The sequence below is a fragment of the Panthera leo genome, chromosome E1 (assembly GCF_018350215.1).
Source record: "Panthera leo isolate Ple1 chromosome E1, P.leo_Ple1_pat1.1, whole genome shotgun sequence".
In the NCBI taxonomy this organism is placed as follows: Eukaryota; Metazoa; Chordata; class Mammalia; order Carnivora; family Felidae; genus Panthera; species Panthera leo.
In genome coordinates this window covers 57,368,930-57,384,842 of record NC_056692.1, presented here as the reverse complement: position 1 = coordinate 57,384,842, position 15,913 = coordinate 57,368,930, and the positions used below count along the sequence as shown (strand labels likewise).

The window sequence follows — 15,913 nt, the reverse complement described above, 5'->3', positions numbered from 1 at the left end:
CGTCCCCCAAGTGTCCGAGGACGGAAGACGAGTCCGCCCAGTCTCCCCCTCCAGCGCTCCAGGCCGGATTGGATTTTTGTCCGTCTCCCCAGGTTTGAGATTTGGGCTTCTGGGGCTCCCCCAGGTGGGCGACTTGTCCTCCTGGTTTCCGGTCCCACTCCAAGCGTGGCCGCTCTTGGCGACAGCAGCAGCAGCAGCAGCATTATTAACAGCAGTAGAGCTTATCGAGTCCCCCCAGACCCCCGGGCCATTTGGCGCTTTGTTGCTGCCGTCCCCCCACCCTGTGCTCGCCGGCGCAGCAGCAGGCGGTGAGCTGACCCACCCGGATACTGCAGAGGTATTTGTACTGCTCACGATGGACCCATCACTCTTCGCCCCTGAGTGTGAAGGCTGAGGAGCCGCACAGCCCCAGGCCTCTGTCCCGTTGTCATTTTTCCTCTCAGACCTAGGGGACTCTTCAAATTCCCAGGCAGTGTTTTGCTTTACGGGAGTCTGTCCCCAACCAGTATTAGACAGGACTCTCGGGTCCAGATCGTTCCTTGGCAATTGGATATGCCCTTGGTCTAGGATCCCTTTATCTCGCCTCCGGCCTTCTGCTCCTTCCCTCCCGGAGCCCCCTTCGTGGTGACTGCCGGAACTGTCGCTACTTCCTTCGCTTGCCGTGGTTCCAGAAGACGCGGCTTTGGCCCAAGAGTTCACGTGCTCGCTGCCGGGCTGCACGGCAGGATTCTGGCCGCTGACGCTCGGACCGTCCCACCCTGTCGATCCTTTCCCGTTGCCGTCACCGTTGGAATGCTGGTTTGGGGGCTTCCCCCACTCCCCATTCACCCCGTTAGAGGCGCTTCGGGTGGGGTGGCCCCAAGCCCCCGAATGGATGTGACCGACGCCGCTGCTGTTGCCGCCGCCCCGTCCCCAGGCGAGGAGCCCGGGGCCGGCAGGAGGGCCCGAGTCCCAGGCGTTACCGCCACTTCCTTCCTTCTGCGCCGCCGCACTGCTGGATCCGTTCTGTTTAGCGCTCAACGCCGAGTTCACAGTGTCTCCACTGCCCTGACCGAAGCCAGAACTGCTGCTTCCCGCGGCAGGGTTACCCGGGGACAGGCCCCACACGGAACCGCTGAGTCCTTCGCCGCCGCTCCCTCCGACTTGAGACACCGAGGATCCGTTAGCACCAGGAAGGCCTTGCAGGTGGGGTGGGATGATGGCCCCCATGCCGACGGCCATGCCCCAGTTTGGCAGTCCGTTCGTCTGCATTGCATTGACAGGGTTTGGCGAAGAGTTCATGGGGTTAGTGTTATTTGGTCCATCAGTGTTAAGGTTCTGAGGTTGTACGCTGAAAGACACATTCTGAGAAGCGGACGTTTGTGGTTCTGTGCTCTCCGGCGGCAGCAGGCTTCCCCAAGCACCTAAAGTGCCCGGCGGGTTCCCGTTCTGGTTGCCCGCGTTTTGACCTATGGCACTGACCGGACTGCAAATACTGGAAGGGTTGCCTGTCGCCACAGTTCCTTCGTGTCCGAGTACGGGCCAGGCGGCCGGGTTGGCATTAGGGTTCAGGTTGAGATTAATGCCGGCATTGGAGTTGGAAGCACCCCAGCAATTCTGGCTTCTCCCGTCTCCGATCATGCTGTCCATTTTCCCATCCCCGCCGCCGAGGGAGCAGTGAGCTGGGCCCGAGCCGGGGCCCGCGGCTACGCCCCACACTCGGGCCGCGTTCCCGTTCCCGTTGGCGCCCCCTGCTCCCAGGGCACCCTGGTTAGAAGGGCTCTGGACGGGCACCCCGTTGGTGCCATTACTGCCGTTCGTCTTCTTGGTGTGTCCGGTGAAGGCGCCCTGGGCACTCCCCGTAGCCATGCTACTGTTCTCCGAGCCACAGTTGGAGGCAGAGTCAGTGTCCGTAGTGCATTCTGAGGCAGACTCAGTCTCCGTTCCTGTGATGGAAGGCCACGCCTCCTTGTCGGTCCTGTCTGTGATCACTTGGTCCCAGCTGCAGCTGGCTTCGCTTCTGTGCGTGGGCTGCTGTCCCCGGTGGGAACTGTCATAGTGATCTGCCGATCCGCCGTGACTGAGATCTGCAAAAGATGAAACACACGCGGGATTAGATCTTGCTCGCGGGGGTCAGCGGAGCCCCTGTTAACTAGTCTTTGGGAGAGGCCCCTCATCTCCAGCTTCGATTCTGAGCGGCACATGCCAAAAAACGACTCAAAGGAAACAGTTATTCGGCGTCTTCCTAAGTTCCCATTTGAAAAAGGGCTGACGTTTCTACAATTATATCCGTTCTGACCACGACGGCACAGCGTCATCCCTCTGGAGGAGCCTCACAGGACGCGCGAGCACGCGGGCGTCTCGGAAGGCGTCCGCAGTAAAGGAAGCTGCGTAGCTGAACGCAGCACGCTGGAAATTTCGGTGGCCGTGGCACACCTAAACCTACTCAGACTTTGGAAATGCCGGGGACGACGTGTCCACACGCGGCCTTGAGTCCAGCCCGTAGTTCTCTTCAAGACCTCCAGCCGGAGCTAGCATAGAGTACAGAGGCTACACCGCTCATTTAGTAGAAAACGAGTGTAAATACGGTGCGAAACTGCGGAACAGAACCAGTATTTTGGGGGTGGGGGACGGAGGGAGAGAGAGAAGAGGCATCAGAAAATGCTATCTTGTTATCAGGGGTACCGAGGGTTAGTTATACTATTAATTTATATGTGTAATGACATTTACACTATTTACCTAGTATGACCAGCAATTATGGCTTATCATTGTTTCCTCTGTGTTAATAACAACAAATAAGAAGTCTCGAAGGATCTCCAAGGATTCCTTCCACCCTTGCTTTCCATTTCCTTAACTTGCAGTCTTCTCGTTGGAGGCCCCCAGAATCACTTTATACAGTGTCTTCCTATATTGCATTTGTATCATTTCACTCTTGGTGAAATGCTTTTAAAGAAGAATTTAATGGGGCACCTGGGTGGCTCAGTCGGTTGAGCGTCCCACTTCAGCTCAGGTCATGATCTCACACTCCGTGAGTTCAAGCCCCGCGTCGGGCTCTGTGTTGACAGCTCAGAGCCTGGAGCCTGATAAGGATTCTGTGTCTCCCTCTCTCTCTGTCCCTCCCCTGCTCATGCTCTGTCTCTCTCTGTCTCAAAAATAAATAAAAACATTAAAAAAAAAATAAGGAAGCATTTAAAGGTGAAATGCATTTATTTTTTTTCAAAATTACTTTTATTTATTTAAAAAGTTTTTTTTAATGTTTATTTTTGAGAGAGAGAGAGAACGAGCATGCGCGTAGAGTAAGGGCAGAGAGAGAGGGAGACACGGAATCCAAAGCAGGCTCCAGGCTCTGAGCTGTCAGCCCAGAGCCCGATGCGGGGCTGGAACTCACGAATCATGAGACCATGACCTGAGCCGAAGTCAGACGCTTAGCCGACTGAGCCACCCAGGTGCCCCAAGGTGAAATGCTTTTAAAGAATCCACCATTTGGCATCTGCATTTTATTTCCTAGTTATTCGAGTATTTCTAACATTGCAATCCAACTTCTACTCCAACGAATTTTCCAGCAGACTGCATTACAAGTACGTATCACTCGGGGCACCTGGCTAGCTCAGTCGGTTAAACATCTGACAGCTCAGAGCTTGGAGCCTGCTTTAGATTCTGTGTCTCCCTCTCTCTCTCTCTGTCCCTGCCCCACTTGTGCTCGCTCTCTCTCAAAAATAAATTAGCATTAAAAAAAATTGATGTATGTATGTATGTATCACTCAAAAGTAAATAAAATTAATATAAAAAATTAATTTAACTTATACATACAACTCACACAACTCAGAAATCTTTGACAGTTTCTTCAAATAGTATGACAGATAATTGCAATAAATATTTCCTCTCTTTTACAATCTTTTCATCATTATGTTTTCTTCAAATTTTTAGTAAGAAAAAACTTACTCCTAGGCAGTAAAACTGGGCTTCCCCCCTTAAAATTTAATGAAGCTAAAAGAAAAGGAGAGAGTGCAAAGAATGATCACTACAGCCACAAAGAACATCCTAGAGACAACTTCAACCTTAAAAAAAAAAAAAAAAAAAAAAAAAAAAAGGTTTTGGTGTCTGATTTAACTGGGAGGTGATGAATTTAAGCTATTTTTAAACAATGTTTACTTATTTATTTTGAGAGAGAGTGAGTGAGTGTGGGAGGGGCAGAGAGAGAGAGGCAGAGAGAGAATCCCAGGCAGGCTCCAAGCTGTCAGCACAGAGCCCAACGCGGGGCTTGATCTCACAAACTGTGAGATCATGACCAGAGTCAATATCAAGAGTCGGACACAACCGACTGAGCCCCCCAGGCGCCCCTCTGCAACCCTGGTTTGTGACAATTTTCCCGACTGGTTTTGTGTGTGCTACAAAAACTAGCTTTTGTAATAACTAATTTAAAGAAATGAATGAGCCTCTTGTCATTTAACACAGAAAATAAGACCAAGTTAAAAAATGGGGATTATCGCTCATTATCAACAAATCTCCCACCGTTCGCTCCCCATCAGTCCTGCTTCCTTCAGGGACAGGCTATACCAGGAGGCAGACCAGTCCCCTCCTGACCGGGCTAGCCCTCACTGCAACCCACACCTAGAAGCCAGGACAGAAACAACCTGGCTTCCAGTGCGTCCCTTCCGAGACCTGGAGTACCTTCTGAATACATCGTATTATCATTTCTATCCCGTAACAGGTCACAGTGTAAGAGTCCGTTCTCTCTTAATGGTCCAGAGGGTTTGGGCAAAATGCTTTCTGATTACTGCTCACCTCCCAATCTGATGGACTCACACACAGTTATACATCAGGTTTGAAAAAGGTGTTTGCATCCTTGATGGTACGAAGGACAGCATCACAGGCCAGTGGAAAAAGGAAGGCCTAGCTAATAAATGCTGTTGGGACAAGTGGCTAGCCATATGGAAAACATAAAAGTAGATCCCTGCCTTCTCTCATATACTAAAGTAAGTTCTAGATGGATTGAAGACCTAATTACGAAAAGTAAAACTTTTTAAAAGATGTTTATTTATTTTGAGAGAGAGAGAGACAGAAAGAGAGAGAGGGAGAGAGGGGGAGAGCACGCACACGTGCACGAGTGGGGAAGGAGCAGAGAGAGAAGGAGAGAAGGAATCCCAAGCAGGCTTCGCGCTGTCAGCATAGAGCCTCATACAGGTCTCCATCTCACAGACCATGAGATCGTGACCCGAGCCGAAATCAAGAGTCAGAGGCTTATCCGACTGAGCCACCCAGGAGCCCCAGTAAAACTTTTTTTAAGCTCAATAAGTAAATACAGAAAGCTGTCGCTATGACCTGGGGCATTCATCTTCTTAAAGAGTTGATAAATTTGACTATGTTAACATTAAAAACACTTGTATGACAGAAGATATCACACAAAGGAAGCTAAAAAACGAGCCACAGACAGGAAGAAGAGAGAACAGATAAACGATGATTATCAGAATAAAGAACTCCTAAACTCAATAAGAAAAAGACAACAACCCAACAAAAATGGGAAAAGGAAGATGCAATTTAGAGGATGCCTGCGATAGCTGCTAAAACATGAAATAATAACCAATCTCATCAATCATTAAGAAACGCACTTGAACACCACGAGACACCATCTTACACTTTGGTCATTTTACACAAAAACATGAGGTCTGATTCCCTTCGGCAGAGACGAGAATGGGATCGAGCAACGTCCGTAACATTTCTAAAATAGAGATCTGAAGCAAACGTGGCAAAAGATTATGTTAACTGTGTATTGTAGACAGTTGTATCATTTTCTGTACACTTTCTTCTACTGCAAAATGTTTAAAAAAAAAAATTAAATGCTTAGGGGCGCCTGGGTGGCTCAGTCGGTTCAGTGTCTGACCGTCGGCTTCAGCTCAGGTCACGCATGGTCCCAGGGTTGCGGGATCGAGCCGTGCGTCTTGCTCCATCCATGCTGATGGCGGAGCCTGCTTAAGACTCTCCCTCTTCCCCTCCCCTGCGTGTGTGCGCACGTCCCCTCTCCTTCTAAATAAAAACAAAACAAAAACTTAAATGCTTAATTGCGATAACAAAAGCGACATAGCTGGAATCCCAAAAGGTCCCCGAGACGAGCGGCCGCTGTCATCAGACAGTAGGAATGCAATTAAAAGGTCAAACCTCTACTGTGCGAAGACCGTTCCAACTTTACGCACGCCAAGAGATTCAGTGTGATGAAAACACCAGTCTGGTCACTGAGTTACGTCTGATTCCGGAGGTGAGTTCCTCGAGGGCACGGATGTATCTTTTGAGTTTTAGAGGCATCATGCCTGCCACGTGGCAGGCGACCAATAAAGGTTTCCTGGACAAACCAAAGCACACGCGTCGAGTAGCGAACCTGAGTTCCAGCTAAAGGCGCAAGTGACCCCAACAATGTGAAGTCCCTTCACTCCACAAAGACGATGACAGACCACATAAACCCTAAGGTTCTCAACTCCAAACTGGACGATTTCTGGAACTGACAAATACTACACACACACACAAACACACACACACACACACACACACACAAGTTGCAAGCGACGTGTGTGGCATATTCAATCTTAAGCAAAGATTTTTTGTGGTGAAATAGACATTTCCCATCTCCGCCCTTTTCGAGTATACAGTGCGGCGGCTTGAAGCACATTCACGCCGCACAAGCATCAGCAAACTGGAGCGTATACCTGTTCCACACCAGCTCCTCCTTCCGCCCCGCCCCCCAGCCCCCAGGCTCTGGTCACCACCACTCGACTTTCACACTCTGGGACTCTGACTATCCCACGAACTTCCTATAAATGGAATTCGTGCAATCTTTGTCCTTTTGGTCTGGCTGATTTCAGTCAGCATAATGTTTTCCGGGTTCATTTGTGTTGTAGCAGGTGTCAGAATGTCCTTCCTTTTTCCTTTAACGTTTATTTTTGAGAGAGAGAGACAGAGAGAGACAGAGTGTGAGCAGGGGAGGGGCAGAGAGAGAGAGGGAGGCAGGCTCCAGGCTCCGAGCTGTCAGCACAGAGCCTGATGCAGGGCTTGAACTCACGAACCATGAGATCACGACGTGAGCCGAAGTCGGACGCTTAACCGACTGAGCCCCCCAGGTGCCCCGAGAATTTCCTTCCTCTTTAAGGCTGACCCACACTCCACTGTGTGCATACGCCACATCGTGTTTACCGACTCATCCGTCCAGGGACGATCTGGGTTGTTTCTACCTTTTGGCTACGGTGAAAAATGCTGCTATAAATACGAGTGGACAAATATCTGTTCCAGTCCCTCTTTTCAATTCTTTTGGGTACACACGCAGAGGTGGGACAGCGGGGTCACAGGGTAAATCCATGTTTAATTTCTTGAGGCAATGCCACATTGTGTCCCATAGTGGCTGCACCATTTTAAGCATTTCTAACCATTTGCTCCACATCCTTGACAACACTTGTTACCTTCTGTTGGAAAAACAGCCATCCTAATGGATATTTTTATAGTCGAACTTACTTATAAACAGAGTCAAAGACAAAACGCTACACGGTCTGGCAAGAAAACACCACAAAACCCAGTGCATTTTCAATAAATACCGTAGAACAATTCCAACATATGCCATCCTGTTACTCAGATGATTTTGTTTTAGAATTTTCTATAAATATTTATAATCAAAATATGAAACTGTAAATAATAAATATGAATACAAAAATGAGCCAGAACATTTGAGACATTATGAGATGATAAAATATAGGGGCACCGTTACCACTTATGAGAAAAATAAACAAATGCAGATCTTTACATTTGCTAACACTCTGTAAGAAAAAGCAATTTATAAACTTCTCTATAAGGTAGGAAGAGGCCAGGGCTGATAAATACTTAAATTCTGTACTTTCACAGATAGTTCTTTGTCTTTAGAGCTTTGCAAGACCAACAAAGGGCCAAGGACCAAAGGCTAACGCTGGATTCAAGGAGATGACCATGTGAGAAAAATAATTCTTTTCATTAACAAAAATGAAAAAAATCTCAAAGTCTGAAGTACCGCCAGTCATTAGGCTAAAAAAGGCTGACAACGGCACCGAGGTGCAGCCGGGGTATCAGAGGCGCGGGGGCAGCCGGCTGTCTCTGTCAGTACGGCCATCTTGGGAAGAGATGACCGCCGTGACAACAAGGCCCCCGCTGACGTTCGTTCCTTCCCAGGGTCTGAGGCAAAGAGCTCCAGAAAAGCAGAGCAGGGCAGTCCTGGCAGGAAGGCAAGTCACTTCTACGGACATGCCCGACATCTGAGACAGCAGACAGGCAGGATCAAGTCATGCCTGTGAGTTTAGATGGGAGTATCTCTAGAAACTTCCATTTAAAAATGATCTCAGGGTGGTGAGTTTGAGCCCCATGTTGGGTACAGAGATTACGTAAAATTAATAAATAAATTAAAACTTAAACAAAAGAGAGAGAGAGAAACAAAACCTCCCTGTGAACGTCCCCTGGCCGAGCTCCCCACTTCTCGACGGGGTTAGGGTCACAGCGCCCCAGGAGCCCCCCCCCCCGCCCCCCGAAGCCACCCTGCTCCTCTGCAGGGAGCCCCACAGCACGTGTTCTTTCCAGACGCACACCCAGCACATCGCGACTGCGCGCGGCAACACTTCAAAGGGCTCCTAACACAAAGACCCAAGTCTGCGGGTCACCCACCGGCCTTGGCTGTCTCTCGGGACCCCATCTCACACCGTCCCTTCCCCTCCTCTGTGCTCAAGCCAGGTCCACCAGACTCCACCCGCGCTCTGCTCCCCACGGGCAGGGCCTCGCTAGCAGCTGCCCCCGACCCGGACTCCGGGCCTCCTCTTCTCGCCCATCTCAGCTCCGCAGACATCTCAGCCGAGAAGCGTTCTTCTCTCGCCGCTGGGGCCCTCGGACACATGAAACTTGACGGTCTGCTTTCCTTTTCATTCGTTTAGACCAGGGCCCGGCAAACATTTTCTGTGAAGGGCCAAAGAGTAAATATTTTAGGCCCTGTGGGCCACATGGCCTCTGAAACAGCCACTCCGCTCTGTCACCGTGCTGCAAAAGCAGCCGTGGATAATACGTCAATGAAGGAGCATGGCCGTGTCCCAACAAAACTTTATTTACAAAAGCAGGTGGCAGGCTAGATTTGGCGTGCGGGCCGCGCTCGCCAAGCCCTGATTTAGATGAGAACTATCTCGGAGCGCCTCCTACGTGCGGGCATCATGCTGGGGACACAGTGCTGAACCAGACAGACAAGCTCCTTCTCGCATGGAGCGTACATCTTGGTGTGCGTTACCCATCCGTGTGACAGTCTGTCTCTCCCTCTAGGCTGTAGATTCTGACAAGGCAAGGACGGCCCAGTTTTTTCCTCCCGTGTTCGGCAGAGCATCTGACACGATTACAATCAGCAGTGAAAAAGTTTACATTTACAAAAAGTTGTAACTGACATTAGAATCTACCACGATCGATCGCCTCTCGGCCTTTTGGCTAAGATCAAATGTAGACATCTACAACGGACACGTGGTTTCCTTCAAAGATGGGTCCTGGAGTGAAGAAGTCTGGGGCAACACCGTTCTACTTAAAACAAAGCAAACTGCTGGGCCGTGTATGCCCTCCCCCACCGCCCCGCCGCCTGTACGGTCTCCCCCCCGGGTTCCCCTGGGTCCCAGACAAGCTGCGGGCTCTGGGGCACCTTGTGGCCTGGCACACGTCCCGTCCCCATGTCGGTTTCAGCTGCAGCTGCTGACATTTCACGTCTGGCCTGCCATCACTGGGCACACTGCTCCTCCCTCCTCCTCCTTTCTTCTAGTTCAGGGGCTCTTCCGTTTCTTACTTCTTGGTCCTTCAACAACATCAGAATAAACTAGGTCTCCAGAAATTAATTCAGTGGCAGTACGTGGAGACCGAAAGTACATAAAAAGTACCTTAAAAGTAAACAGAAGGTATTCTTGTGTTTCCAAGGGCAGGTTCTAGGTATTTCTCTGAAAATTACGAATGCAGAAATAAATACATAAAAAAACTAAAGGGGTCTCTGGGTGGCTCAGTTGGTTGAGCATCCGACTCTTTTTTTTTTAACTTTCTTGGAAAAAGCTTGTTTGTTTATTTTCAGGGGGGAGGTGGCGGTGGGAGAATCCCAAGCAGACTCCACACGGTCAGTGCAGAGCCTGATGTGGACGGACCTCGGTCTCATGAACTGCAAGATCATGACCTGCGCCAGAATCAAGAGTTGGACGCGTAACCGACCGAGGCACCCAGGTGCCCTGAGTGTCCAACCTCCACGAAGAGCATGGAACCTGCTTGAGATTCTCTTTTTCTTTCTCTTTCTCTGTCTCTTTCTCCCTCCCTCCCTCCGCCCCTCTCCCAGCTTGCATGGTCTCTCACTTTCTCATTAAAAAAAAAAAAAAAAGCAAAAAAAAAAAAAAAAAGCCGGGACTAAGCATCACACCGAGCTATCGTTTTACTATCAGAAACAATTCTGAAGTAGCGAATCCTCTCATTTTACTTTCCATTCAAGGAAGTGGCATCAACAGACACAGACAGGGCTGCGTGGCCGGCTCAGTCGGTGGATCATGAGATTCTTCATCCTGGGGTTGTGAGTTCGAGCCCCACACTGGGCACAGAGATTACGAAATAAATAAAATAAAACTTAAAAAAATACACAGAGTTCAACTGCTATAAAGGGCATTATTGGGACAACTGGTGAAATTTAAATGTATTAAATTCAGGTATACTAGCTAATGGGATTATGCCAAAGCTAAAGGTCCTAAATTTATCATTACACTGTGGCTGTATGAGAACATCTCTGTACACAGGAGCCACTGAAGGGCCATGATACCTGCAGTTTACTTCCGAATGCTGCTCCAACAAAACAAATAAATGAGCACACGTGGGAAGTGAGACCCACGCAGGATGGCCAACGGAAAGCCCAACGTTAACCCACAGAGCAAAGGTTAGTAACTATATCAAAAATAAACAAGAGTTCTCATTTGCTGCACATCGGCAAGTTGGGAACACGCAGCCTCTCGTCAAAGACTCGTGAGTCTCAGAATGCCAGCCACTCTGCCAGGAGAGGGCCGGGAGTCTGTTCGGCACCAAAGGTGGTGCCCTGAGCCCTGTTTCCCGAGGCAGCAGCACTGCTGAGACGGCCCTGTTTGGGGCCGTCAGGTCTATGGAAACCTCACTGAGCCCACACGAGCTGACCTGGCTCAAAACCCGGAGTGCAAGAAGGAATGACCGCGGCCCTGAGACGGCCCCTTCCAGCAGGTGAGACCCCACCCCGCCCACACCCACCACACGTGTGAGACCTGGGACCCAGGCCTGGATCGTCGGTAGAGGACACACGCGTCAGGCTGTAGAGCAAATATTAGAACTAGAACACTGGGATTTCTTCCTTACCTTCTATGCTAAAAAATAAAACCAAATGCTAATTTTTCTCCATCCTCCACTTTGGTGGCCGTAGCTGAGGCCAAGACGGTAACGATAATCTAACCCGAGGGCCTTGCCGTGGGAGATGGGGACAGGGAGTGATATTTAGCTGGCAGAGTTAACAGGACCTACAGAAAGACTGGACACGTGGGGAGCGGGACAGGAGGACTCAAGAGTGAAGCCCAGATCTGGGGTTTGGGCGCTGAGCTCGGGAGCACTGGAGTAAGAGCAGTTCTGAGAAGGGGGAGGAGGAAGGGAGATGACGGTGCAGACTCAGCAGGGAGTCTGGGGTGCTCGCGAGACATGCAGGCAGATCCGCCCCAAAGTCCGGGGAGAAATCAGCCAGGAGCTCAGATGTGCGTGGTTCAGCTCATCAGCACAGGGCGTGTCCTTGTCCCCTCTGTCTCCGCGTGGACGGGGGCAACGCTGCCGGTGCTTTATCTAGCTCTTTAAAAGGCCACCAGTGCCACTCCTGTCTCCTCTCCGTGCCCGTCAGCCTCCCCAACAGCCCAGCCGAGGGGGAGGCGCATCTAACAGGCGCCGTCCCTGAGCAGTGTCCTCTTCCTCAACAGCGAGAACACGTCCGCAGGTGGCACACGCCAGGGGACAAGTGCTCGCGACTCAGAGGTGAGCTGAACGTTCCAGAACTAGGCATGAACAGCGGGAAGGGGCAGAAAAGAGTGAGAAGGCCGGGGGAGAAGAGCACGAGGAAGGGAGAGATGAAAGCAGATGAAGAAATGTCTCAGAAGCGACTTTGAAGAGTGTTCCAGAGAACGGCGCACGCCCTGCACTCCCGCACGGAGAGGACAAAGGAGAGGGCCTGCTCGGTCCCCAGCGCTGCCCGAAGAAAAGCCTGCATCCACTCGCAGCGAGGGCCTTTGTCCCCAACACTGCAAAGACCGGCGGTCTTTACACACGCAGCTCTTTGGAGGGGCCGAAAAGGAGGCTGACAAGTTAACATGCTGCTCGTTATCAACGGTGTTATCACTTACTACGTAGGCTGCTACAAATAGTTTCTATTTAAATGTCTTTAGTTGTAATGAAAACGGTGGATAAGGAACAAAATGAAAGGGACAATTATTATGATGTTTTTCATTGTAATTAAACTTTCAGATCTCCAAACTAATAGAAGTATTTATCTAAGAAGAGTACTTTTGTGGGCGCGATTTACATTAAACACATAAAAACCAAGAGGTTAAGGATGAGTAGTAACAATCCCTCTATGCTGTAGGGCTGCGCTTCTGATTTTTTGGCCCTATTCCTTGATGCTCCCAGTTCTGGTACATTCCCAGTGCCCCAGGAGTGTTCTTATTTTTTAAGAGATTAAAAAAAATTTTTTTTTTTATGTTTATTTATTTATGAGAGAGAGAGCATGAGCAGGGGAGAGGCAGAGACAGGGAGACACAGAATTTGAAGCAGGCTCCAGGCTCTGAGCTGTCAGCACAGGCCCAACACGGGGCTTGAACTCACGAACCACGAGATCATGACCTGAGCCGAAGTCTGAAGGTTAACAGACTGAGCCACCCAGGTGCCCCTAAAAGATTTTTTTTAACGTTTATTTGTTTCTGAGAGAGACAGAAAGACACGGTGTGAGCAGGGGAGGAGCAGAGAGGGAGGGAGACGCAGAATCCGAAGCAGGCTCCAGGCTGCCAGTGGTCAGCACAGAGCCCGACGTGGGGCTCGAACCCACGGACCGCGAGATCGTGACCCGAGCACGTCTCTCTGTATAGGGCAGGGCCCCATATCACACCTGTCCGCATGCAACCCCCATCACAGTGTCCTCAGCCACGGCTCCCTTAGACAGGCACGTCTAGCTGAGCACCCCTGCTTCCCAGGCCCACCTGATGGGCTTACAGGGACTCCTCAGGTGAACGGACCCAGTGTCTTCAAGAAGAGGACCTTGTGCCGTGACAGAGGCAGGCACAGGACACACAGGCTCCATTCCTTGGGCTACTTTCCCCTTATTTTCCTTATTCCACTTGTATCTTGTTTCCTCATCTTTTCCCCCTGCTCAAGAAGTTTCACGATGAGAATCATGTCCTATCGCTTCAATGTTAAAAAACACCCATAGTTCGAACATAAAAACGTGTTCAGAAGCCCGAAAGGTCTCAAAAACTAAAAAGCAAAAAGTTATGACTTTAACGCCACGGTTACGGTTTTCAACTAAAGACCTGTTTTGAAAACACCACTCACCGCAGCCTTCTTAGCGCAGCGCTAAAGACAGCGCAAGCGCGCAGACACGAGCAGGAGAGCTGACATCGCCAACACACGAGGTGTGACGCCCCGAGCCACTTTGGAAAATCAGGCCAGACTCACTCGCCGCTGTCCCTCCCCCACGCGGATGCCTCTGAAATCTGTGGGCCTCTGAGGAGCACAGTTTGAGCAGCTCTGTCCCCGGGATCCCTAACTGTGTGTCCCCTCCCTGTCCTCCTGCCGTCACCACGGCCACCGTCTTTATCACTGGCCTGCCACCTCCAGCACGGCTGCCACGCACCCTTTTCCTCTTTCAGTTTTTTAGAGAGAGACAGAGAGAGAGAAAGTGTGTGCACAAGCGGGGGGTGGGGTTACAGGAGGAGGGAGAGAGAGAATCTTAAGCTGGTTCCATGCTCAGCACGGAGCCCTACATGCGGCCCCATCCCACAACCCTGGGATCAGGGCCTGAGCCCAAATCAAGAGTCCACCGCTCAACCGACTGAGCCACCCAGGTGCCCCCACGACATATTCTGATAACTTATTCCAAAAATGAAAATGTAAAAGGGCCGTCATTCTCTTCATGTTGAAGGCACACCATTCTTCCTAAGAAAACTTTCTGACTTCAACAATATTTGAATAACATGCTTCTCATAAACCAAAGTTCACAGAGAGAATTATGCTTAGAGGAATTCGTGAAGTGACTGACTTCCTAGGAGCGGGATTCTGAAATGAATGAGAGCCGTGAAGCGAAGCGAGACTGTATTCTCTTACAGGTATTCTAGACTGCCCTGCGTCGCCCAGGGGCTCTGGAAGGCTAACGTGCCTGCGATCCTAAGTCCGAGAGAGAGTACAGAGCCGTCACAGCCATAAGACAGCACGTAGCACTTTGAAATTGCAAGCATCTCCACACACACTGAATTAACTGAACCTTAACAAATGCTGTCCATCTCAGAGACGGGGAAACCTCTGTTTCAGAGAGCTCACACTTGGAAAAGCTGTTTCGGCTAACAAGCGGTAAGGGCTGAACTGAACCCTGCATCTAGTGCCCCTCTCACCCCACCATTCTATCAAACTCGTTCCCCCTAAAAGAGCTGTAAAAAGAAAACCCGAATGAAGTTGGTCTATCACGTTAAATCTCTTTTCTTCTGCTGCTAACATTCTAAAAATAGGCGTCCCTATAAAAATCTAAGGAACATAACTGCCTTAAGTGATTAAATTAAAACGGTGACACAAGAGCATGATTTAAAGAGAAAAGCCTCCTTTTTCTTTAAATTCCAAAATGTTACCATACGCACGCTAGATCTTCCAGTATTTAACTCAGAACTTCCAGCAGCTGGAGTAAGCAACATCCTAATGAGGGATCAAATTCATCAGATAGGGAAGCGCCCGCACGGTTCACCCGGCAACGTGCAGAACAAGTCATCAGCACTAGCACTGAGCCACTGACAGCCCGCTGCTCGCTCTTCACCCCCAAAGTCCCCGGGACTGAAACCATCCAACAGCAAACCATACATTATAGAAAGGAATTCCGAACGCTCTCCATAGCTGAAAATGTTTCCTAATGCTGACTGATAACACACGGCGCCTGCCGCTCGTCCTTCCAGGAGCGGGATGAGCCGAACAACTGCACTCGGCTTTTGACCACCAGAGCCGCCTCTCCCCTCCCACCGCCTCTCCCCTCCCACCGCCTCTCCCGTGCGCCAGGATGTCGTGGAGAAAGCGCTCTGAATTGCCAATTCCATCTCGGGGCACAACTCTAAACATTTCATCTGTCAACTTCCACAAATACAAGGAATTATGAAATGCAGAACAGAGTGAAAGGTTTACTGAGAACAACAGTCCACGTGTCCACAACACTCAGCTTTTGGGCCTGTGCTTTCTGCAAAGAAATGGCTTGGGGGCAGGTTAGGGACCCATCAGCGCGGCAGGACCCAGGGCAGGCCGCTGGGCGCGCTCAGCAGCTCTGGGGAGGGAGCCGGCAGCGCCGGGGAGAGAGCCGCGGGGGGGGAGCCCTCCGCCCCCGCCCCCGCCGCACGGTCACGGCCGAGGTGGCAGAGCGGGTGGCCACGACGCCATTTTATCCACTCGGGGCCCCGGGCGCAGAGCCGCCCCGCTCGCCTCCCCGCTCTCCCCGCTCGCTCGCGCCGAGCGCCGCCGGGGGTGGGGTACCTGCAGGCGCGGCCCGCCCGGGCCCGGAGACGCGGCCTCGCGAGCCGGCGGGGCCGCGCGCCGCCGGGACCCTCCCGCGCAGGCCCGCGGCCGGGCGACCTGCGGGCGCCCGCGGGGCCGGGGGCCGGCGATGCCCTTTCCGCGCCGGGAGGTACCCGATTCATCCCCT

The 15,913-nt window shown here is 51.0% G+C and overlaps 1 protein-coding gene across 1 annotated transcript in view; it reads right to left on the bottom strand.

Annotated features, from left to right (window-relative positions):
- The window catches only part of TNRC6C (trinucleotide repeat containing adaptor 6C), a 95,926-nt gene that overhangs the window by 53,081 nt on the left and 26,932 nt on the right, over nucleotides 1–15,913 (bottom strand). Inside the window, 2 exon segments of the mRNA XM_042915890.1 lie at nucleotides 2–111; nucleotides 114–2,066. Coding sequence (XP_042771824.1) covers nucleotides 2–111; nucleotides 114–1,848 — 1,845 coding nt within the window. The 5' untranslated portion in view covers nucleotides 1,849–2,066.